The 25,632-nt window shown below is 41.6% G+C and overlaps 3 protein-coding genes across 11 annotated transcripts in view; 1 reads left to right on the top strand and 2 right to left on the bottom strand.

The window, feature by feature from the left end:
* snapc3 (small nuclear RNA activating complex, polypeptide 3) overlaps positions 1–15,659 on the top strand; it is a 37,132-nt gene extending 21,473 nt beyond the window's left edge. Inside the window, exons 8-10 of one of the 4 annotated variants that reach the window (XR_009803064.1) lie at positions 11,193–11,300; positions 15,116–15,315; positions 15,533–15,636. Coding sequence is in view for 2 of the 4 variants with exons in the window: in XM_061880291.1 (XP_061736275.1) it covers positions 11,193–11,300; positions 15,116–15,263 (256 nt within the window). In the remaining 2 variants the exon portion in view is untranslated. Of the gene's footprint in view, positions 1–2,821; positions 3,023–11,192; positions 11,301–15,115 lie in introns of all 4 variants that reach the window. The other 3 variants (XR_009803065.1, XM_061880291.1, XM_061880289.1) reach the window with 3 other exon arrangements.
* Positions 1–19,362, bottom strand: part of LOC133538627 (tetratricopeptide repeat protein 39B-like) — a 63,428-nt gene extending 44,066 nt beyond the window's left edge. Inside the window, exon 1 of one of the 3 annotated variants that reach the window (XM_061880283.1) lies at positions 19,339–19,362. The gene's annotated coding sequence lies outside the window, so the exon portion shown is untranslated. Of the gene's footprint in view, positions 1–4,477; positions 4,531–19,338 lie in introns of those variants that run through there. The other 2 variants (XM_061880280.1, XM_061880284.1) reach the window with 2 other exon arrangements.
* psip1a (PC4 and SFRS1 interacting protein 1a) overlaps positions 19,122–25,632 on the bottom strand; it is a 594,174-nt gene continuing 587,663 nt past the window's right edge. For all 4 annotated transcript variants that reach the window (XM_061880285.1, XM_061880288.1, XM_061880287.1 and 1 more), the window contains 2 exons: positions 19,520–19,601; positions 19,122–19,454 (listed from right to left, as the gene is read on the bottom strand). In XM_061880285.1, the coding sequence (XP_061736269.1) occupies positions 19,424–19,454; positions 19,520–19,601 (113 nt within the window). In that variant the 3' untranslated portion in view covers positions 19,122–19,423. The remainder of the gene's footprint in view (positions 19,455–19,519; positions 19,602–25,632) is intronic.

Raw genomic sequence — 25,632 nt, 5'->3', positions numbered from 1 at the left:
GGACTGAATGACGCGTGCTTGCTAGACCGGCTAGCTAGCATGGGAATACTTTGCCGGCTACATCCAGCGGCCTGTGAAGCAGCGGAGTATATGTGTTGTCTGTCTATTTATGAATAATGCAGACCAGGAGTGTTGGCTGAGTTCTTAACGTTTACTTTCAGAGCGTGCATATCACAACATACAAGATGCCGTCATGGCGACACAACCTATACATGCTCTTCACTCCTGTTGCATGCTGGGTAGGGTAGTTCTTTTATTCCCTGGCTCATAACATCACAATATAGTACCATGTATATGATGCCTTCAGTTTATCAAAGCACCAAGCAAACAATGGGAAAATTCCCATCATATCAATTCCTAGATATGGTCATAATTATTTTAAGTGCACTACGCAGAATAAACACAACATTATTAATATTGCTACTACGGATAATTTGATCCAAAATTCCCTTAAACAGCCCACTACCTATAATATAAGTTTTTTAAACATAAGATCCCTGATAAAAAAAATGTTTCTGCTGTTACCTCAGAAATTGCCTGTTCAGATGTTATGATTGTGGCTCAGAGATTTGTATGTAGATTATATTTATTTTCCATAACAAACAGGATAACTTAAATACCCTGGCAGTGGCAATAAGCTTAAATGTTTGTATTGACATTTTTGGAGTTGATTTTCATCAAATATGCTATTTAACTGCTACTGTTTAACAAGGACTGATTTAAATTGTGTTTGCACAACAAATGTTTTGGCGCTTTTGTTCATGTGGGAGAATATTCCAATAAAGGTGCACTACACACTACTTTTGAATTCATTATTGGGCTTTGCGTATACAATGCAGTTAATCACGATTAATCGGAGAAATAGTGCGATTAACTTCGATTAAATTTTTAATCGTTGCCCAGCCCTACTTATTACCAATTCTGTCTTATATGTTGCACGATTGCACCAAAAAAAATTCCTAGTTTGTGAATCCCGTTCTCAAACAATGGCAATAAAAACTCTTCTGATTCTGAAAGAGGAAGGGTGCGGGTAGACTTTCTTTTTGGAAAGGCCAGGCCAGTCAGGAGAAAAGAATGCATGGAGTTGGTTTTGCCATGAGGCACAACCTTCTGGAAAGTATTCCCCGGTGAGAGTTAACCAACGTCTCTTGTCTGTCAAGGTGAAACTCGACAAAATTGAGTCAATGAGCCTCACCAGTACTTAGGCTCCTACCCTGGATGAGCTTGTGAAGGAAATGTTCCAGTCGGATATAGACAGTCTACGGACTTAAAAGTTATTATTACCAACACACTGTTTTCGACAGAAGAATACATATAAAACAACTTCAATGCGTCTGTAGGAAACGTTGGCATCTGATTGACTACGTGATTGTGAGGGCGGGCGATCGCAACGACGTGACTAATGCAGAGGTTTGTTGGACGGACCGCCGCCTAATCCGGTAGATAATGAACATAAACATCGCATTCTGCAAGTTTTATAGGCGTAAATGGAATGTCCCTTTCCTGAAGGATCTTGCTGAACATGAAGAGTTAGATTTCATGCTCAAAAGTAAGATGTGCAAAGACCAGTATCCAGACCATGTAGAGCAGGGGTCTCAAACTGAATTTACCTGGGGGCCATTGAACGCAGAGTCCGGGTGAGGCTGAGCCGCAAGAAAAGATTTCTTAAATTTTTTTTGCATATTCCTCAGCATTTCTAGTTGTATAATGTTTCAAATTGTATTCCTTGTGCACCGCAACTTTCTCTGTGCAAATAAGACACGTCGGGGTGCCGCTAAGTTCAACAAAGAAATATTACATCTTCCACTTTGCTTGGAATTGTCTTTGCTCATCACAAACCTCTCTCTTCACTGCAGGCTTTGAAAAATACATGTTTGGGGTTGTGGAATATATTTGTATTCAGCCGACGCACAGAGAATAATGTTATTGCCGCAATATGTGTCGTTCCGCTTGTCCTCCCTACAGCAACACGGCCGTTGGCGGATAATAGCCGGGAAAGTACCGGGATGGCTAGCACAAAAAAGGGACGGCTCCTGGAGTGTCATATAGAAATATATGTAGTGTTCATTGTGTGAGGCAATGCAAATTAAACAATAAAAAAAACAAACAACGGTTTGAATTGGTCCAGGTTATCGGGGACTGTTATTACTGACGCACAGGTGTCGCAGTGTGACTGCAGCCAGGCACGTAAGAAAACCCTCGTCTCCATGGCAACGTCTCTGTCGCTTTCACTCATTTGCTGCTTTTCCTCTAACGCAGTGGTAGGCAACCCAGAACGTTGAAAGAGCTATTTTGGACCCGCCTAACAAAAATTGTCTCTGTCTGTAGCCAACGGGGAGCCAATCTACCAACCACGCCATGATTGGTAGGTTACTTCAGCTCAACGGTGTCAAGCGTCATTCATATAAAACTCGCAGGCATTAACATTAAAGGCCTACAGAAAGCCACTACTAGCGACCACGCAGTCTGATAGTTTATATATCAATGATGAAATATTAACATTGCAACACATGACAATACGGCCGCTTTAGTTTACTAAATTGCAATTTTACATTTCCGGCGAAGTGTCGTGTTGAAAACGTCGCGTTATGATGACTCGTATGACGTGTGCGTTTGACGTCTCGGGTTTTAGCGGACATTATTTTCCAGCCCGATCCAAGCTATAAGTAGTCTGCTTTAATCGCATAATTACACAGTATTCTGGACATCTGTGTTGCTGAATCTTTTGCAATTTGTTCAATTAATAATGGAGAAGTCAAAGTAGAAAGATGGAGGTGGGAAGCTTTTAGCCACACAAACACACGTTTTTTCCTTGTTTAAGATTCCTGAATGTGAAGCTTTACAATGGATCAGAGCGATCAAGCGAACATGGATCCCACGACCAAATATCAACCGGCAGTTTTCGGTGAGAAAATTGTGGTCTTACCGGAGACACTAGCGGAGCTTCGTCCTGCTGCAGCGCGTGACTTCCCTGAGAGACTGTGGCGTCTATACACCCAAGGCCACACCCCTCCGACTTTAGGTACTGTAAAATCTCACTAAAAACAATAAGCAGATCAGGGATTTTCCAGAATTATCCTAGGAAATGTGTCTAATAACATCTGAATCGCTCTCACTGCAATCGCCTTTTTTTTTTCTTTTCCTAGTCCTTCACTCTAAATTTCCTCATCCACAAATCTTTCATCCTCGCTCAAATTATTGGGGAAATTGTTGCTTTCTCGGTCCGAATAGCTCTAGCTGCTGCTGGCTATGATTGTAAACAATGTGAGGATGTGAGGAGGCCTACAACCAGTGACGTCACGCGCACATCGTCTGCTACTTCCGGTAAAGACAAGGCTTTTTAATTAGCAACCAAAAGTTGTCAACTTTATCGCCGATGTTCTCTACTAAATCCTTACAGTAAAAATATGGCAATATCGTTAAATGATCAAGTATGACACATAGAATGGACCTGCTATCCCTGTTTAAATAAGAAAATCTAATTTTAGTAGGCCTTTAAACTTTCATATTAAGGTGGGGGCCGCAAAATAACGCTGCGTGTCTGAGACCCCTGATGTAGAGGAACAATGGCAAACTTTCCAAACGGCTATTCTTAAATTGATTGTAAAAGGTGTTCACCAAGACTGGTTTGATGAGGACAACGCAGTCATAAGCAGTATAATAAAGAAAATGATCCACCTGATAATCTCAGAAAGAAGGAGTTCTTTACAATCAAAGCAAAGGTGCAGGAAAATATCAGAAGAATCCAGAAGAACCGGTAGTGCATAAACGCAGATGTGCTGCAGCAATTAGTAAACCGTGGTGATTCCTATGCCTTCTTTTGCGCAACAAACGCCATTTACAGACCAATTAGCAAGGGTCCTACCTTTTTGAGGTCAAGAGGCTGTTGTGAACTGACGGATCGTGCTGCCATCAACCACAGTTGGAGAGTATTTTCCAAACCTGTTCAACCACAACTCAAACAGTTGTAGAGTGTGCATCAAAATTACCCACCTTCACATCATAAAGAGTAAACCGCTACACCCTCTTTGGCAGAATTAGACAAAACAATCCGTGGAAGTGAAGCAGCGCCTCAGCTGGGCCAGCAGCGGCTTTGGACTTCTCATCAAACAAGTATTGGAGAATAAGAGCCTTTGCACGGATGTGTATGATGCCATCGTTATCCCTACCCTGCTGTATGCAAGTGAGACAGAGACCACCTGTAGACACCACCTGAAAAGTTTCGAGATTTACAACCATTGCTGTCTCTGCAAGATGTTAGGCATCTGTTGGCAAGACAAACATCAGCGTCTTGGAGCAATAAATGTTCTTGTTAAAATCATGGCCGCCACACCTTTAGAAATAAAGTTTTTTACGTGAAAACTAATTAAAATAAAATAATGCATTGTGGCCTCCAGAAGAAGTCGAAAATCCTAAATCCCGCTTTTACTGAGATTCTGAGTTAGACATTAAACATGAAAAATTAAACAGAATTTACCTCCCGTGCAAACACTTTTGTCTCCGTGCTTCCCCGGACATGCAACAATACTTCCTTATTCTCCGCCAATCAGCTTTCAGGCACGGCCGGTGTGTTTGAGATCATAGGAAAAATAAACATACCAAAACCACACAAACATAAAACATTACCACCAGCAGGTGACTACAGAATAAATAGATATATTTAGTCTTAATTGTTCACTATTGACTAGTCATGCATCAATATGCAGCCGTCAGAAAAAAGACTTTGATCACCAAAAACAGCTCTGCCAAAACCAAACGTTGTGATGTAAACCGCATGCAGTTTGTATGGAGCTTGGTAAGCATGTCTGCCATGTGGACGTACTTTAATACATCCCAGATATACAGTACAGGCCACAAGTTTGGACACACCTTCTCTTTCAATGACTTTTCTTTATTTTCATGACTATTTACATTGTCGATTGTGTCTGAAGGGATCAAAGGTATGATTGAACACGTGGAGTTATGTGTTAACATGTTTCTCCATATACTGGATTAACGCATGCGCAGTGTTTGTGGGCGGGAAGTGGGGATTGAGGCAGGGTTTCCCACAGCGCTTTCTTGTTAAGGCGGCCGCCTTAACAAGGTATGGAGTTGTCGAGAGACATTTATGTCAATCCTCCCCCAAAACTTGACTGTAAGGAGGTTCTTTGGAAACTGAAGAAGTGTGTGTCTGGCCTTGCTGATGCATCTCTCAATTGGTACAACTAGGACTGTCAGGGGTGGGCAGCCTTTACCACTAAAAGAGACATTTTGACTCGTTTCACAAAATAAAAAAAACAATGGGAGCCACAAAACTCTTTTGAAATTTTAAATGAAATAACACCGCATACAGACTTTTTTTTTTTAACTTTGTGCAATGTATAAACCAGGGGTCTCAGACACCTAGCCTGCACCTTAAAATGAACATTTAATGATAGTGGGGCCCGCAAGTTTTATATGAATGCCGCTTCACAACATCACACTTGTCAACCCTCCAGAATAGTCCGAGATACTATCGAATGTCAGATAAATTGTTCTCGCGAATGTTTGCAGGATTTCCCTCGATTAACAATAATAAGGGCATCCTATGAAGGCGCTGCCTTTGGCGCCCTTTACAACACATTCAATCAGCTTGCCAGCCCAGTCACATGTTGTTTGAGGCTTCTGCAGACACACGCCGATTGCAAGGCATACTTGTTTAACAGCCATACAGGTCACACTGAGGGTGCCCATTTAAACAACTTTAAAACTGTTACTAATATGCGCCACACTGTGAACCCACACCAAACAAGAATGACAACCACAGTTTGGGAGAACATCGGCACTGTAACACAACATAAACACAAAAGAACAAATACCCAGAATCCCGTCACCCCCTCCGTGCGTCGGTTGAGGTGGGCGGGGTTTGGTGCTATCGGGTGTATAATGTAGCCCGATATAGCAGGGATGCATGGGATTCTGGGTATTGGTTCTTTTGTGTTTGTGTTGTTTTACAGTGTCGATGTTCTCCCAAAATGTGTTTGCCATTCTTGTTCGGTGTGGGTTCACAATGTGGCGCATATTAGTAAGAGTGTTAAAGTTGTTTATATTACAACCCTCAGTGTGACCTGTATGGCTGTTGACTAAGTATGCGTTGCAGTGTTTTTCTTGTGTTAACAGAGGCTGAAAATAAAATGTGACCAGTCGACACGCAGGTCGCGCGATGTAAAAGCGGGCGCAACGACATGTTGTTGAGGACGTCAAAGGAATTGCCATCACTGCACACCTTCAGTATTGAAGTCCAGGTGAAAGTTGGAGAATGTTATCCCCGGGTGATGTCTGAGGGAGGAACTAAAATCTGAAAACGTCCCGGAATAATTGTTGGGGTCGGCAATTTAGCAGCTGAGCCACATCAGAGTGATCAGAGAGCCGCGGGTTGCCGACCCCTGAACTAGGTGAAGGAAATCATGCTGAGCATCAGTTCTAAAGTGTCACAGGTAGACCCAGCAGTATTTTATTGGCTGGATGATGAAAACACAGTGACGGGTGTACTCGAAAATTATTGGCCGATAAATATTTTAAAATGTAATATTGTAAATTATCGGCATCTGTTTCATAATTATCGGTATCTGTTTCAAAAAGTAAAATGTATGACTTTTTAAAGCGCCGCTGTGTACACGGACGTAGGGAGAAGTACTGAGCGCCAATAAACCTAAAAGGCACTGCCTTTGCGTGCATGCCCAGTCACATAATATCAATCAATCAATCAATGTTTACTTATATAGCCCTAAATCACTAGTGTCTCAAAGCTTTTCACTCACACAAGTGAATGCAATCCATACTTGGTCAACAGCCATACAGGTCACACTGAGGGTGGCCGTATAATTTTTTTAAACACTGTTACAAATATGCGCCACACTGTGAAACAACACAAAACAAGAATGACAAACACATTTCGGGAGAATATCTGCACCGTAACACAACAGAACAAATACCCAAAACCCCTTGCAGCACTAACTCTTCCGAAACGCTACAATATAACCCCCTACCCCTACCTCCTCATGCTCTCGCCGGGAGAGCATGTCCCAAATTCCAAGCTGCTGTTTTGAGGCATGTAAAAAAAAAAAGGCACTTTGTGACTTCAATAATAAATATGGCAGTGCCATGTTGGCATTTTTTTCCATGAGTTGATTTATTTTGGAAAACCTTGTTACATTGTTTAATGCATCCAGCGGGGCATCACAACAAAATTAGGCATAATAATGTGTTAATTCCACGACTGTATATATCGGTATCGGTTGATATCAGAATCGGTAATTAAGAGTTTGACAATATCGGCAGAAAAGCCATTATCGGACATCTCTAATGTAGATGATTTTCTGTGGGCCGGATCATCAAACTGAAGTCTGCGTTCCAAGTGGGACGTGAGGAACATGACAATTTCTGCTATTTGGGAATGGATATTGGAACTGTTAATGATTCTGTCCAGTTGCATCAGCACAGCTGCATGGACAGTCTGCACCCCATTCACTTACAGCCAGTCCGTGCTCTACAAAGAGATGCTCTTAATGAAACAGAAAAAGACCAACTCAGATCAAAAATAGGACAGATACTCTGGGTTGCAAAACAGACAAGACCTGATGTAATGTTTGATTCTTGTGGTCTGGCATCTAGTCTAAAGAATGCGACTGCAATCAATTTGCGATGCTGATAAGTTATGTTCGTAAACTGAAAGCTGAAAAAGTGACTTTAAAGTTTCAACATTTGGGAAATGATAATGCTTTAAAGTAGGGATGCACCGATTAATCGGTAACCGAATATATTAGACAGAATATGGCAAAAAAAGCCACATTCGGCCTTCGGTGGAATGAGTTAAAAACAAGGCCGAATAGTGGCGTGTGACGCAATTTTTTGAGGCGGTGACGTTGGGATATGTTGTGTACCTGTATAAGTGTATGAGGTTACAATGTTGTGTACCTGTATAAGTGTATGAGGTTACAAGCATTATTAGGCTACCTGTATAAGTGTATGAGGTTACAAGCACACACTTATTGAGATTTAGTGGGGCCTCTGTTTACATTATTAGCCTGTTGTGTAGGCTACCTGTATAAGTGTATGAGGTTACAAGCACACACTTATTGAGATTTAGTGGGTCCTCTGTTTACATTATTAGTCTGTTGTGTAGGCTACCTGTATAAGTGTATGAGGTTACAAGCACACACTTATTGAGATTTAGTGGGGCCTCTGTTTACATTATTAGCATATCTACTGTGGCTAAGCAGACTTTCGCCAAAAGGACAATAATTCATTTGTTGTGGGTTTATCCACTTTAATGCACTTTATTTTTTTTTGGAATGCATGTTTTGTTTGAAGGCCTAATATAAATGAAAAACTGTGCTTTTTTTGAAAAGCAAAGGCTAGTGGAATATTAACAAAATGTCAATATTCAATAGAAAAATTACTTTATTTGAAAAACATGTCTAAATATTTATTCTAGGCTATTTATGCAATATTTAAAAAATTGTGAAAAACTGCATTCATTATTCGGTATTCGGCCTTAGGCCAAGCGTTTAAATTTTATTCGGCTTCGGCCACAAATTTTCCTTTCGGTGCGTCCCTACTTTAAAGCCAACTGTATTCAGTGATGCTTCATTAGGAAATGTTCCTGATGGAGGTACCCAAGGGGGCATGTTGATCACCCCAATGGAAAAAGGAGGTCAATTCTCCCCCCTTTACTGGCAGTCCAAGAGGATTCGACGAGTGGTGCGAAGCAGTCTTGCTGGAGAGACTCTTGCCATGTCGGATGGAATAGACAACACTGTGTTTCTTGCCACCCTTTATTCTGAACTCACTACTGGCACCGCGGGTCTAAATGCTCCAGCGTTAGTTTGTGACTGATAATCATTCCCTTATGTCCTGGGCATGACGTTAAAGTGCATCCGGCAGTGGAGGCTCCTCTATGGGGTCTTGGGGCAGTAGGAGGTTATCCCCTTTACTACTGTGACCCCAGGTGGCCCTTGGCAAAGGCCGAGTACCTGACTGCCCCCTAGACAGGGATACGGTGAAGACCTCAACGGCGGAGCAGGCGGAAGACGGTAAATTTAAGAACTAGCAGAACAGCTGCGATGGCGGCAGAAGGCTGCAGCAGAAAAGGGTCCCCAGTCGTCTTGGACTTCATGCCACTGGACCCTGACCCAATTTTGCCAAGGATCGTGTTGTGACTGTCTTTGCACTAGTCTCCCCACGTTAAACAAAGTCACACACAGGGATCCTCCGTACCTCCCTGACAGGAGGATCGTCATACTCCTTTGAGTGACCGCCAATGAATCATTCCCTCTATGATGCTCTTTGATCAACAAAACAGGTCACAGAGAAAAGGCTTCGGTTAGATAGAAGTGGCTTCAAAGAACTACCCTATTTCCTTGAATTGCCGCCGGGGCGCTAATTCATTTAAAACCTTGTCTCACTCCTGCGCTTACCAAAGGCATGCGGTAAAAGTAAGCATGCGCTTATAAATTTGAGTGTGATGTAAGGATACCATCATGAAAAGCACATTTAATATAAAAAAAAACCTTAATGTACGGGAGCCTGTAAAGGACTGTATTTTACCTTGGGGGATGCTCCAATTATTCACTATTTACCCAATAAATCTAGTCTATCAAGAGGTAGTCACCTGAAGTGGTTTTCACTACACGGGTGTCATAGTTGTGATGCCTTCAGTGACAATCTACAATGTAAATAGTCATGAAAATAAAGAAAACACATTGAATGAAAGGCCTGTACTGTATGTACTATGTACATTTTTTTGTGCCTTATTATACGATGACATCATGGTGACCATGGCCCCACCGCCACAATGTGGGGGAACCCTGAAGCCATTATGTGCTAAAAGCCGAAAGAAAGTGGGGTATAATCAAGCTTAAAACTGTGGAAAGTTAGCACCCATCCATGTAAAAGTTGCAAACAGTTGCTGATATTGTCCAACTCTTCATTACCGATTCTGATATCAACCGATACCGATATATACAGTCCTGGAATTAACACATGAATATGCCTCATTTTGTTGTGATGCCCCGCTGGATGCATTAAACAATGTAACAAGGTTTTCCAAAATAAATCAACTCAAGTTATGGAAAAAAATGCCAACATGTCACTGCCATATTTATTAGTGAAGTCACAAAGTGCATTATTTTGTTTTAACATGCCTCAAAACAGCAGCTTCGAATCTGGGACATGATCTCCCTGAGAGAGCATGAGGAGGTCGAAGTGGGCGGGGTTGAGTTGGGGGGTGTATTGTAGTTAGTGCTGCAAGGGGTTCTGGGTATTTGTTCTGTTGTGTTTGTTGTGTTACGGTGCGGATGTGTTTGTCATTCTTGTTTGGTGTGGGTTCACAGTGTGGCGCATATTTGTAACAGTGTTAAAGTTGTTTGTACGGCCACCCTCAGTGTGACCTGTATGGCCCTTGACCAAGTATGCCTTGCATCCACTTGGGCGTAAAAAGCCGTAAATATTGTGTGATTGGGCCGGCATGCAAAGGCAGTGCCTTTAAGGTTGTTTGGCGCTCTGTACTTCTCTCTATGTCCGTGTACCACTCCGTACAGCGGCGTTTTAAAAAGTCATACATTTCACTTTTTGAAACTGATACCGATAATTTCCGATTATTACATTTTAAAGCATTTATCGACCTATAATATCATCAGTCCCATTTTATCGGACATCTCTAACATTTAGTAACATGAACAGTCTGGATGGCAGATGGACGACCATCATTTCAACACATAGTATCCCGGTCTTCTCCAAACACAAATAATCTCCCTGATGGAGGTAATAAAAACAGGTGTTGTTTTTACTTCCGGTTTAGCAGCAAACATGCTGCCTCAACTCTGCAGCCACCAAAACGCTGACTGAATGAAGCCCACCTCTGGGCTTTCATGAATGTACTGTACATATTTTGTGGCCGCATGGCATTTAAAGAATTGATTCCAGCGGGAGATATCTGTAGTATGGCTGGATACAAAAGCACCCTGTTTGGCTTCTTCTTGCTGAAAAAGGCGGCAGTGTGCAACCATCACGCCACCAGACGCCTGAAACGGTCAATCTTTTCGCTATCGTTACGTAAGCAAAGGAGACCACACATTAAAGCGGCGCTTGAAGAAAGAAAAAAAAAAGAAATCTGCTGACTTTTTGCAGCCAATCAGAAGCTTTCATTTGATTGTCTCTTCTACGTTTTGCAGGCTGACTCACAAAGACGACTGCCTGGACAGGAAGTTGTACCCGCTCTTGACGCACAAGCACCGGGTCGCGGTGCAGAAGTGTGCTGTTTGCTACACCTTCATCGCAAGGTTTGTTATACAAAACCACTTTCCATATGAGTTGGGAAATTGTGTTAGATGTAAATATAAACAGAATACAATGATTTGCAAATCCTTTTCAAGCCATATTCAGTTGAATATGCTACAAAGACAACATATTTCATGTTCAAACTGATCAAAAATTGTTTTTCTGCAAATAATCATTAACTTTAGAATTTGATGCCAGCAACACGTGACAAAGAAGTTGGGAAAGGTGGCAATAAATACTGATAAAGTTGAAGAATGCTCATCAAACACTTATTTGGAACATCCCACAGGTGTGCAGGCTAATTGGGAACAGGTGGGTGCCATGATTGGCTATAAAAACAATTGCTAAGTAATTCACAAGAAAGGATGGGGCGAGGTACACCCCTTTGTCCACAACTGTGTGAGCAAATAGTCAAACAGTTTAAGAACAACCTTTCTCAAAGTGACATTGCAAGAAATTTGGGGATTTCAACATCTACGCTCCATAATATCATCAAAAGGTTCAGAGAATCTGGAGAAATCACTCCACGTAAGCGGCATGGCCGGAAACCAACATTGAATGACCGTGACCTTCGATCCCTCAGACGGCACTGTATCAAAAACCAAATTCAATCTCTGGCTCAGGAACACTTCAGAAAACCACTGTCACTAAATACAGTTTGTCTGTTGCTACATCTGTAAGTGCAAGTTAAAGCTCTACTATGCAAAGCGAAAGCCATTTATCAACAACATCCAGAAACGCCGCAAGCTTCTCTGGGCCCGAAATCATCTAAGATGGACTGATGCAAAGTTGAAAAGTGTTCTGTGGTCTGACGAGTCCACATTTCAAATTATATTTCGAAACTGTGGACGTGGTGTCTTCCGGAACAAAGAGGAAAATAACCATCTGGACTGTTATAGGCGCAAAGTGTAAAAGCCAGCATGTGTGATGGTATGGGGGTGTATTAGTGCCCAAGGCATGGGTAACTTACACATGTGTGATGGTATGGGGGTGTATTAGTGCCCAAGACATGGGTAACTTACACATGTGTGATGGTATGGGGGTGTATTAGTGCCCAAGACATGGGTAACTTACACATGTGTGATGGTATGGGGGTGTATTAGTGCCCAAGACATGGGTAACTTACACATGTGTGATGGTATGGGGGTGTATTAGTGCCCAAGACATGGGTAACTTACACATGTGTGATGGTATGGGGGTGTATTAGTGCCCAAGGCATGGGTAACTTACACATGTGTGATGGTATGGGGGTGTATTAGTGAACAAGACATGGGTAACTTACACATGTGTGATGGTATGGGGGTGTATTAGTGAACAAGACATGGGTAACTTACACATGTGTGATGGTATGGGGGTGTATTAGTGAACAAGACATGGGTAACTTACACATGTGTGATGGTATGGGGGTGTATTAGTGCCCAAGACATGGGTAACTTACACATGTGTGATGGTATGGGGGTGTATTAGTGAACAAGACATGGGTAACTTACACATGTGTGATGGTATGGGGGTGTATTAGTGCCCAAGACATGGGTAACTTACACATGTGTGATGGTATGGGGGTGTATTAGTGCCCAAGACATGGGTAACTTACACATGTGTGATGGTATGGGGGTGTATTAGTGCCCAAGACATGGGTAACTTACACATGTGTGATGGTATGGGGGTGTATTAGTGCCCAAGACATGGGTAACTTACACATGTGTGATGGTATGGGGGTGTATTAGTGCCCAAGACATGGGTAACTTACACATGTGTGATGGTATGGGGGTGTATTAGTGCCCAAGACATGGGTAACTTACACATGTGTGATGGTATGGGGGTGTATTAGTGAACAAGACATGGGTAACTTACACATGTGTGATGGTATGGGGGTGTATTAGTGCCCAAGACATGGGTAACTTACACATGTGTGATGGTATGGGGGTGTATTAGTGCCCAAGACATGGGTAACTTACACATGTGTGATGGTATGGGGGTGTATTAGTGAACAAGACATGGGTAACTTACACATGTGTGATGGTATGGGGGTGTATTAGTGCCCAAGACATGGGTAACTTACACATGTGTGATGGTATGGGGGTGTATTAGTGAACAAGACATGGGTAACTTACACATGTGTGATGGTATGGGGGTGTATTAGTGAACAAGACATGGGTAACTTACACATGTGTGATGGTATGGGGGTGTATTAGTGAACAAGACATGGGTAACTTACACATGTGTGATGGTATGGGGGTGTATTAGTGAACAAGACATGGGTAACTTACACATGTGTGATGGTATGGGGGTGTATTAGTGCCCAAGACATGGGTAACTTACACATGTGTGATGGTATGGGGGTGTATTAGTGCCCAAGACATGGGTAACTTACACATGTGTGATGGTATGGGGGTGTATTAGTGCCCAAGACATGGGTAACTTACACATGTGTGATGGTATGGGGGTGTATTAGTGCCCAAGACATGGGTAACTTACACATGTGTGATGGTATGGGGGTGTATTAGTGAACAAGACATGGGTAACTTACACATGTGTGATGGTATGGGGGTGTATTAGTGCCCAAGACATGGGTAACTTACACATGTGTGATGGTATGGGGGTGTATTAGTGAACAAGACATGGGTAACTTACACATGTGTGATGGTATGGGGGTGTATTAGTGAACAAGACATGGGTAACTTACACATGTGTGATGGTATGGGGGTGTATTAGTGAACAAGACATGGGTAACTTACACATGTGTGATGGTATGGGGGTGTATTAGTGAACAAGACATGGGTAACTTACACATGTGTGATGGTATGGGGGTGTATTAGTGCCCAAGACATGGGTAACTTACACATGTGTGATGGTATGGGGGTGTATTAGTGCCCAAGACATGGGTAACTTACACATGTGTGATGGTATGGGGGTGTATTAGTGAACAAGACATGGGTAACTTACACATGTGTGATGGTATGGGGGTGTATTAGTGCCCAAGACATGGGTAACTTACACATGTGTGATGGTATGGGGGTGTATTAGTGCCCAAGACATGGGTAACTTACACATGTGTGATGGTATGGGGGTGTATTAGTGCCCAAGACATGGGTAACTTACACATGTGTGATGGTATGGGGGTGTATTAGTGAACAAGACATGGGTAACTTACACATGTGTGATGGTATGGGGGTGTATTAGTGAACAAGACATGGGTAACTTACACATGTGTGATGGTATGGGGGTGTATTAGTGAACAAGACATGGGTAACTTACACATGTGTGATGGTATGGGGGTGTATTAGTGCCCAAGACATGGGTAACTTACACATGTGTGATGGTATGGGGGTGTATTAGTGCCCAAGACATGGGTAACTTACACATGTGTGATGGTATGGGGGTGTATTAGTGCCCAAGACATGGGTAACTTACACATGTGTGATGGTATGGGGGTGTATTAGTGCCCAAGACATGGGTAACTTACACATGTGTGAAGGCACCATTAATGCTGAAAGGTACATACAGGTTTTGGAGCAACATATGTTGCCATCTAAGCGCCATCTTTTACATGGACGCCCCTGCTTATTTCAGCAATACAATGCCAATCCACATTCAGCACGTGGCTTCGTAAAAAATAGGTTTGAGTTTGAACATCAAATATGTTGTCTTTGTAGCATATTCAACTGAATATGGCTTGAAAAGGATTTGCAAATCATTGTATTCTGTTTATATTTACATCTAACACAATTTCCCAACCCATATGGAACTGGAGTTTGTAAAATAAGAAACACACACTTTTACAAAGAACTTCACGTATCACACCTGTGGTTTGCAGGTGGTGCACCACCGGTGACCAGTTTGCTCCCAGTAACCCGTGTCTGTTTTGTAACAAATGTTTCCGCATGCTGCACTACGACAAGGACGGAAACAAGCTGGGAGACTTCCTGGCTTATCCTTACGTGGACCGCGGCGCTTTCAACTAGCACTGTGTTGTCTTTCTACAGGTGCAACTAGCACTGTGTTGTCTTTCTACAGGTGCAACTAGCACTGTGTTGTCTTTCTACAGGTGCAACTAGCACTGTGTTGTCTTTCTACAGGTGCAACTAGCACTGTGTTGTCTTTCTACAGGTGCAACTAGCACTGTGTTGTCTTTCTACAGGTGCAACTAGCACTGTGTTGTCTTTCTACAGGTGCAACTAGCACTGTGTTGTCTTTCTACAGGTGCAACTAGCACTGTGTTTTCTTTCTACAGGTGCATCTTAACTAATCCCATTTCATAAGTGAGTTATTAGCTTTAATTATCAAAGCATTTTTGAACTTCAATAATGTTTCAATTCATTGAGATGCACCTGTAAATGTTAATAGTTGTCTGTAGAAGGTGGCGTGGCCTGCGGGCCTGCAGCGAGGCCGGGCGTGTGCCAGGACCGGCCTCGAAGTCAGTGACAGGTGCGTGGATGGCCCACCTGGGTTTTGTTATCTAATCCCCTGTCGCTCTGTATAAACAGCGACCAGGAGGAGAGACGGTGTTGGACCTGGGGGAGAGCGAGAGCACAGACATTGACCAAAAGAAGACTACTGAAAAGCACCAAAAGACTTCTTGTGAAGAATACAAACTGTATGTAAACAATGAAACAAGCTTGCCTCGAAATGCAATTTGCAAATTGTGGAAGCTCTCGTCGGGTGGATCCTCCTGACCACCAAGCATTTCTAGGCGAGCCTGTTTCATTGTTTAAAAGACAGTTTTTATTCTTCACCAGTCTTTTGGTGCTTTTCAGAAGTCGTCTTTTAGTCAATGTTTGTTGTGCTCTCGCTCTCCCCCAGCTCCAACACCGTCTCTCCTGCCGGTCGCTGCTTATACAGAGCGACAGGTGCTTAGAAAACAAGTCCAGGTGGGCCCTCTACGCACCTGTCGCTGACTTCGAGGCCGGTCCTGGCACACCCCGCCTCGCTGCAGGCCCGCAGGCCACGCCCCCTGCACATTTTCATTTTGCACAAAGTTTATTTATATTTCAAAATCTTGTAATAAAGTTTCATTTTGAAAGTTTATTGATACCTCTTTAATATTATGGTCACTGAAATTAGTTTTTTGCCGCTGCTCAAAGACACAAGTTTGTTCAAAATTTGTTTCTTAAAAAGACGAACACGGAACAAGGTGTAACAAAATATATCAACTCTTTGTTGCTCAAACATCATAATTGTACTCTTTGTTCCTGTCGACATGTATTTATATTTATTTGACCTATATTCATACAGGATGCGGCAATTAAGAACACATTTTCATTTGCAATGCTGACCTTGCAATAAATAAGGCAGCATTTGACAGATTTGTGATGATAATCTCTCATCCAAAAACTACCAAAATGGTTATAATTAATTAAAACAATAATTTAGCAATGAGCTCAGAGTACTAGTGTCTACTTTTAAAGTCTGTGTATAGTCGTCGCTTGCCAAATAGTGCTTCACATATATTTGGGGGGATATTATCACATTTTTAAAGCATATTCTTAAAAAAAAAAAAAGTCAAACGCATTTTCAAGCATAAACATTACTAAACTATTATGTTAATATTCCAGTAGTATTGGTCATTAGGAGACCACTGAATGGTCCAGCCTCAGGCAGCTTCACTATATTGTATTTAAAAAAGTGTAAATCTGACTAATGGTTGTTATTTCATGCCTAAAGGGTTCTCATAAAAGGTGAAAAATATTTAGAAGGTACTAAACAGTTTTTTATGCTCCACCAATCAGCATATTTGATGTCTAATGATTCTTACTCACAGAAAATGAATTTGTAGTAGTCAAGTCCGGAACCATTTAACAACTATAAACAATGGATGGCAAATAAACATCAATGCAGTAATTGTTTTACAATTTTTGTTGAAATCCTGTGATCCTAATCTTCAATGATAACAAATGATAAAATCACTATTCAGTGAAAAAATAAGCCACAAAAAGCAGAACTTTTGCTGCAACTTCCTGAAAAAGCTGCCTCAAATCCAAGCATTTTAGGCCACAATAATTCCTAGAACGTTTGTTTCTTCGGAACATTGTGTATCAAGATATCAACTCTTTGTTGCTCAGACATACTTCCTCTAACTGTCTACATGTCTCACATGTATTTATATATTGATTTTTTATTTATCCAGGGGTAAGGTAATTAATAACAGATTTTCATTTGCCCTGCTGACTGGCAAAGAAGCAGCATTTATGTTGATTTGTGGAGATAATCTCTCAGCCAAACACTTCCCAAATTGTTTTTTTTTCTTTTAGTAAGGATCTATTTGAGTTATAACAAAGGTGTGATGCATTAATTTAAATAGAAGGCAGTGAACAGGTTTTTGTAGGCTCTAGCTATGAACATATTTGATTTATAATTATTGATTCCTACTGCGTGGAAATTATTTATTATGGTCATGTCTGAAACCAATTAAAAGTGTTAAAAAAGGGATGACTGTATAATGAGTAAAACATTAATAAAGTATTTGGTTTCCAATTTTTGTTGAAATCCTGTGCTTTTCTTTTATTGATCTTCATGTGCAAATTCATTAAAATACAATTCAGTGTTACTGGAAAAAAAAAAAGCCAATGCAGCCTTTGCTGAAACTGTCCGGTAAAGCTGTTGCAAATTCAGACATTTTAGGCAGCAAAAACACCAAAAAAAGCCTGCAAAATACCCGAGGGACTGAATAAGCCTGCACACCTAATGTGTCCGGGACAGGAAGTGAGGACATATATTTTTAATTTTGTGCAAATAATTAATTAAGGGGTGCCCATTAAGTCCATCGCGAGCCACCGGTCGATGGCGGAGGGTGTGTCGGTTGATCGCCAGCCTGGCATGAAAAAATAGACCTAAAAATGAGTGATCATCTATTTCCACCAAGACATCACTTGATTGACATTCACGGCACCCGAGAGTCTTGTGAGATGATGCTCAGTATTAAGAAAAAATGACCGACAGGAAGGCGAGAAACACTTTTTATTTCAACGGACTCTCGCACCGTACCTGTCGTCAAAACTCTAAAGACTGACTCCACAGTTCCTGTCTTCACAATAAAAGCGCTGCCTCATCCTGCCTGCGCTAACAAAATAGGACGGTGTGCACAAACTCGCAAGCTATTGAGTTTGCCGCCATTGTAAAGTGCATAAAACGGAATATGGAAGCTGGACAAATAAATAAATAAATAAATGGGTTGTACTTGTATAGCGCTTTTCTACCTTCAAGGTACTCAAAGCGCTTTGACACTACTTCCACATTCACACACACATTCACACACTGATGGAGGGAGCTGCCATGCAAGGCGCCAACCAGCACCCATCAGGAGCAAGGGTGAAGTGTCTTGCTCAGGACACAACGGACGTGACGAGGTTGGTACTAGGTGGGATTTGAACCAGGGACCCTCGGGTTGCACACGGCCACTCTCCCACTGCGCCACGCCGTCCCTATAAATAAGACGCCAAAAAGCAACCACTTTCATGTGGTATTGGACAGAGAGCAGGACTTTTTTTCTCCTCCATTTGAAAATGCGGACGTTATCATCACCACTGTCTGATTCCAATCAATGCAAGTCATCAGAATCAGGTAATACACCTACTTATATTCTTGTCTTTGTGAAAGAAAGACATCTATATGTGTTAAACATGCTTGTATTAAATTTAACTTGTTGACAAAAATGTGTCTTTCATAAATAAATATAAATTATATATGTATATAAGAGGTAGATCCCTCGACTTGGTCAATTGAAAAGTAGCTGGCCTGCAGAAAACGTGTGGGCACCCCAGGTCTAGGACGTCAGTACATACCGGTAGATTTCTAATTTTGTGCAATTAATCATAAAAGTGCTGTAACATGTTGACACTACTTTATTATTTGACTCTGGAACAGATCAAACAGAAAAAGGCACAGAAAATACTCTTATTTACACAAGTTTAAAAGAATGTTTTGGAATGAAGCGGCTAAAAGGTGCTTGTGGTGATCTGGTAGGGTGGAACCCGCCAGAAGTTGCTAACGTCGTCTACAACTACTCCTACTAACACCAATGGACTGAAAGCGCAGACAAACCGGTTCAGGTGAGCGGTGATCAAGGTGGAGACGGCATCCCAGTGTAAAGAACAGCAGCAAAGGTCTTGAGGTCTTCCTTGGGGACTCAGGTTAGGACTTCCTGGGTTCTGGGGACACTGTGGGACAAAGTGTCATTAGACCTTGTAAACAGAGTCTACTTTTATAACAGTCCTGCGGCTACCTGAGGGTCTCCCCAGTCGAGGCGTCTTCACGTGGTTCCTGCTTGTTCTCGTCAAGTTTCGGGTCGCCATCGTTGGTTTTGTCTGCACACACACACACACACACACACACACGATCATGACTTGTAGGGACCACCCTTACTACAGGTTCTGGAGGCATAAAAAAATTAGGTAAAATGGCCACTGCTCAGTTAGCTCACACACACACACACACACACACACACACACACACACACACACACACACACACACACACACACACACACACACACACACACACACACACACACACACACTTAAGAGTCAAGCTCAGATGACCAAAAACCACAGCAAGGTTTTTTTGTCCCCATATCATCAGAGGTCCCCTAAAGGTGACTAAAGGATTATTATTATTTTTTTTTCATGAAAAAATGAGGTTTTTTTGGGTTGGTGCACTAACTGGAAGTGTATCTTGTGTTTTTCATGTTGATTTAATAATAAAAAAATTCATAAAAAATTATTCTGGGCCTGGTGGTTGAGAACCACTGCCATACAGCAGTGGTTCTCAAATGGGGGTACGCGTACCCCTGGGGTACTTGAAGGTATGCCAAGGGGTACGTGAGATTTTTTTTTTTAATATTCTAAAAATAGCAACAATTCTAAAATCCTATATAAATATAATTATTGAATAATACTTCAAAAAAATATGAATGTAAGTTCATAAACTGTGAAAAGAACTAACAATGCAATATTCAGTCTTGACAGCTAGATTTTTTGTGACCATGTTCCATAAATATTTGTGACGCTTGGCTGGCATCGTGGTGAAGTTGTGTTCTCTCGTGGATGCAGTCGGAGAATGGACACAGCGTAAAGGTAAGAATGATGATTTATTTATATACTAAATAACAAATTAAGAACAAAAACACTAACAACAAAACTAGCATGTGAGCTAGAAGGAATAAAAGACGCTAGCATGTGAGCTAGGGAAACAAACAAACAAATAGCATGGAAACAAGTAGACTTCAAAAGGTATTTACCACAATGCGGGATAGCGACATCACCTGTTGCATGGAAAGCAAGTTTTTACACCGCGAGGCCGAATGGCAAACAAAGGCAGGTATAATGACTGTAATGCCGGGTTTGTCCCTCCGTGGATGCGTCGACAAGAACACAGCAATGGTAAGTTTAAATGATTTATTAAACTTAACAAAAGCAGGCCACGAATAAAAATACTGGAGCTAACAGACAAAATAAACCAAGGGCGCTAGCATAAAAGCTAGGAATAGAAAACATAAAAACTAAGACTGGCACAAAGGCACACAAAAAAACAATTCATCAGCGTGAGAGCTGGAATAAAACAAATGTTTAGCGTGAAAAGCTAGCAAGAATATACTTACATGAAGTCAGTCAATATGTTGCTAGAAGGCAAATTATGAAACCAGACTGAACAAAGAAAAGAGGAAGGCTTATATAGGGAGTGATCAAGTAGAACCAGGTGTGTGTAGAAAACGAGGAGCAGGTGAAATCAATGTGTAACCATGGTAACGGACTAAACAGGAAGTAAGTGGGTCAGAAGAGAATGAAACAAAGATGGGAAAATAAACATGTGAAGATCTGAGTCACGGATAGCAACAGCAGGCTGAAATAGAGACAGAAATTAGGAGGCAGGTGCGCGTAGACAACACAAGACAGGTGACACTAATATATTACTAGGACAACGGAAACAAAACAGGAAGTGCCACCAGGAACTAAGGACGTCAAATACTAAACAGGCTGTGATAACAAAACAGAAAACCGAGCCCAAACCAAAACATGTCATGATCCAAATAGCAGATCATGACAATATTGATGTTAAAGATATCTTTTTTTTGTGAAGAAATGTCTAGAAGTAAGTTGATGAATCCAGATGGATCTCTATTACAATCCCCAAAGAGGACACTTTAAGTTGATGATTACTTCTATGTGTAGAAATATTTATTTATAATTGAATCACTTGTTTATTTTTCAACAAGTTTTTACTTATTTTTATATATTTTTTTCCAAGTAGTTCAAGAAAGACCACTACAAATGAGCAATATTTTGCACTGTTATACAATTCAATTTAATAAATCAAAAACTGATGACATAGTGCTGGATTTTACTTCTTTATCTCTTTTTTTCAACCAAAAATGCTTTGCTGTGATTAGGGGGTACTTGAATTAAAATAATGTTCACAGGGGGTACATCACTGAAAAAAGGTGGAGAACCACTGTTATACAGAATCACAGTACCATTAATGCCAGGATAACAAATGTTTCACTTTTCACTTAGGCATCTTCAGAATGGATCTGACTATCATTTAAAAAAGTTTTCCTTTGGGGGACCTGTTTTGTTGCTCCCCATACTGTCAGAAGTCCCCTATAGAAGACTGTGTAAACAAAGCGAGGTCCCCATTAAGTAAGCATTGCCAGGAGACACACACACACACACACACGCACACACACACACACGCACACACACACACACACTTAAAAGTCAAGCTCAGACGACCAAAAAGCACGGCAAGGAGAGCAGTAGGAGAGCATGTGATGTGAACACGTCTACCCAGGACTTTGAGAAGATCATTTCAATTTCCTGCTAATTGGACACGCTCGGCCTGAGAAAGGAGCCTTTTGACGGAAGCCCTCGTTAAGTCGGGCGCATTCATTCTGCAAGACGGGTAGCTCACACCGCTGAGGATGTGGTCTGCAGAACTCCTGCAATCCGTTTTATTTAGGCGACCACTGAGAAGCTGGGACCCGCATCCCCTTTACCTATAAGGTAAAGGGACTGAACTCGACTTTTCAACAGTGCCCAGTTTTCAGCAGGTTTTGTGACTCGCCAGCGGTGACTTACCCTGACTTTTCCCTGATTGACATTTCACTCGCACGCGATTCACGCCGCCGGTGGCAGTACAACTAACACACTATCAAAGAGACATGACTAAAAATACAAGCACACAGACGCAGTGTTTTTACACGCTCAGCCTGGTCCTCACTTAGGGTGGACAAAGGGAAATGAATAAAAAATAAATCTTTAAAGGGGAACTTTTTGGAATTTTGCCTATCCTTCACAATCATTAAGGAAGAAATGACGATAGATAGAAGAAAAAAAAGCATTCTAACTTATCAATAAATGTGAACAAAAGTCTGCTTACAGTGGAGCTAATGGGAGGCACATGAAACCAATAAATACCATCCAAAAAAGCACTAACAATACTCCATTACTACATTTCGTGAATATTAACCAAGTGTTAGTGATATTGTTATAAGCGCTAACGCAGACAAACTATTTATAGCGCTGTATCAATGTTGACATGATCGACTGATCAGCTGCTTCTTTGCTCGTCCAACTTTATTTTAGATCCTAAATCTAACTCTCACCCGGATAGTAGAAGGAAGAGGATGTAATCCGACAAGTTGGTACACTTTGACGGCCAATTGAGACCCAGAACGACGCGAAAAGACGCTTGGTTCCACCCACTAGGAGTCGGCATCCTAATGACAGCAGACGGTGTACAGTAAGTGATTTTGTATTATGTTTTGTTGCCTTTCAAATTGAGTGAGTGATAATCAGTCATTTAGTTGGAAGAAAAAGAACGAACGTCGTGATGTGTTTTTGAAATTAATGCGCGTCATAAGTTTAAAATGATCAAAAACGATTCGATTCAATATCGATTCTTGGGGTCACGATTTGATAATATATTGATTTTTTTCAATTCGATTCGATTCTCGATTCAAAAATGATATTTTTTCGATTCAAAAGGATGCTGTATTCATTCAATACATAGATTTCAGCAGGATCTACCCCAGTCTGCTGACATGCTAGCAGAGTAGTAGATAAAAAAAAAAGCTTTTAAAGGACAATGTTTTATCAACTGATTGCAATAATGTAAATTTGTTTTAACTATTAAACGAACCAAAAATATGACTTATTTTATCTTTGTGAAAACATTGGACACAGTGTGTTGTCCAGCTTATGAGATGCCATGCAAGTGTAAGCCACTGTGACACTATTGTTCTTTTTGATTATTTTTATAAATGTCTAATGATAATGTCAATGAGGGATTTTTAATCACTGCTATGCTGAAATTATAACTAATATTGATACTGTTGTTGATAATATTCATTTTTGTTTCACTACTTTTGGTTTGTTCTGTGTGGTGTTTGTGTCTCCTCTCAATTGTTCTGTTTATTGCAGTTCTGAGTGTTGCTGGCTCAGCTTTGGTTTTAGAATTGGATTGCATTGTTATGGTATTGCTGTGTAGTGGTTTGTTGGATTGATTTAAAAAAACAAAAAAAAAAACAAATTAATCAAAAAATAAATCGATTTTTTAAAAATTAAAATCGATTCTGAATCGCACAACATAAACGATTCGATTCGTATTCAAATCGATTTTTCCCCACACCCCTAGTAAATACTAAATGTTATTATAAATGTGCCTGTTACTACATTACATATATTAAGTTAATTAAGGTAAAGTACCAATGATTGTCGCACGCACGCACGCACGCACGCACGCACGCACGCACGCACGCACGCACGCACGCACGCACGCACGCACGCACGCACGCACGCACGCACGCACGCACGCACGCACGCACGCACGCACGCACGCACGCACGCACGCACGCACGCACGCACGCACGCACGCACGCACGCACGCACGCACGCACGCACGCACGCACGCACGCACGCACGCACGCACGCACGCACGCACGCACGCACGCACGCACGCACGCACGCACGCACGCACGCACGCACGCACGCACGCACGCACGCACGCACGCACGCACGCACGCACGCACGCACGCACGCACGCACGCACGCACGCACGCACGCACGCACGCACGCACGCACGCACGCACGCACGCACGCACGCACGCACGCACGCACGCACGCACGCACACACACACACACACACACACACACACACACACACACACACACACACACACACACACACACACACACACACACTAGGTTATTCTCTGCATTTGACCCATCACCCTTGATCCCCCCCTGGGAGGTGAGGGGAGCAGTGAGCAGCAGCGGTAGCCGCGCCCGGGAATCATTTTTAGTGATTTAACCCCCAATTCCAACTCTTGATGCTGAATGTCAAGCAGGGACCTATACAACCTTAATGGAGGTGTTTGGATGTTTTTAAGGGCTTTATAGGGAGAATAGAGCGGATCCCATTGGCTCCAATGTCAGCGGACTTTTAATTGAATTTATTAAATATTTAGAATGCATTAAAAAAAAATACATCCATCGTCATGTCTTTCATAACAATTGTGAAAAATAGGCAAAATCCCACAAAAAGTGCAGTTCCCCTATAAGACATTACTTAAAGGTATCATTAACTAATTACAATTGGAACAAAATACATTCATCTGATACTAAACGTGTAATTTAATTAAAGTAAAAGTATATTTAAAAAAAAACAAATCCAATCCAAATTCATTATTTCATGAATTCACACATTTATTTTATTTGTCAAGCAATCACATTCAGTGGGCGGGGCTAACGAAACCAGTCCAATGATGGAAGTTTTTTCCAAAAACATGCCCGAGTGTCCGCCCTGAGATCGGTAAGTCGTGAGTTCAGGGGGCAGCGGGGGGTGTATATTGTAGCATTCTGGGTATTTGTTCTGTTGTGTTTATGTTCTGTTAGGATGCAGATGTTCTCCCGAAATGTGTTTTTTTAATTATTATTATTATTTTTTTTAATTAAATCAACATAAAAATACACAAGATACACTTTCCATTAGTGCATCAACCCCCCAAAGAAAACCCCTCCCTCCCCCATTCACACTCATCCACACCCACTTACACAAAAAAGGGTTGTTTCTTTCTGCTACCAAAATTCTGATTCCCACAACATATATAACACAGTGTTTGTCATTCTTGTTTGGTCTGGGTTCACAGTGTGGCGCATATTTGTAACAGTGTTAAAGTTGTTTATAAGGCCACCCTCAGTGTGACCTGTATGGCTGTTGACCAAGTATGCTTTGCATTCACTCATGTGTGTGTGAAAATCCGTACATATTATGTGATTGGGCCGGCACGCAAAGGCAGTGCCTTTAAGGTTTATTGGGGCTCTGTACTTCTCCGTAAGT

Source organism: Nerophis ophidion, linkage group LG20, assembly GCF_033978795.1.
Source record: "Nerophis ophidion isolate RoL-2023_Sa linkage group LG20, RoL_Noph_v1.0, whole genome shotgun sequence".
NCBI classification, from domain to species: domain Eukaryota; kingdom Metazoa; phylum Chordata; class Actinopteri; order Syngnathiformes; family Syngnathidae; genus Nerophis; species Nerophis ophidion.
This window is presented reverse-complemented; position numbering and strand designations above follow the sequence as displayed.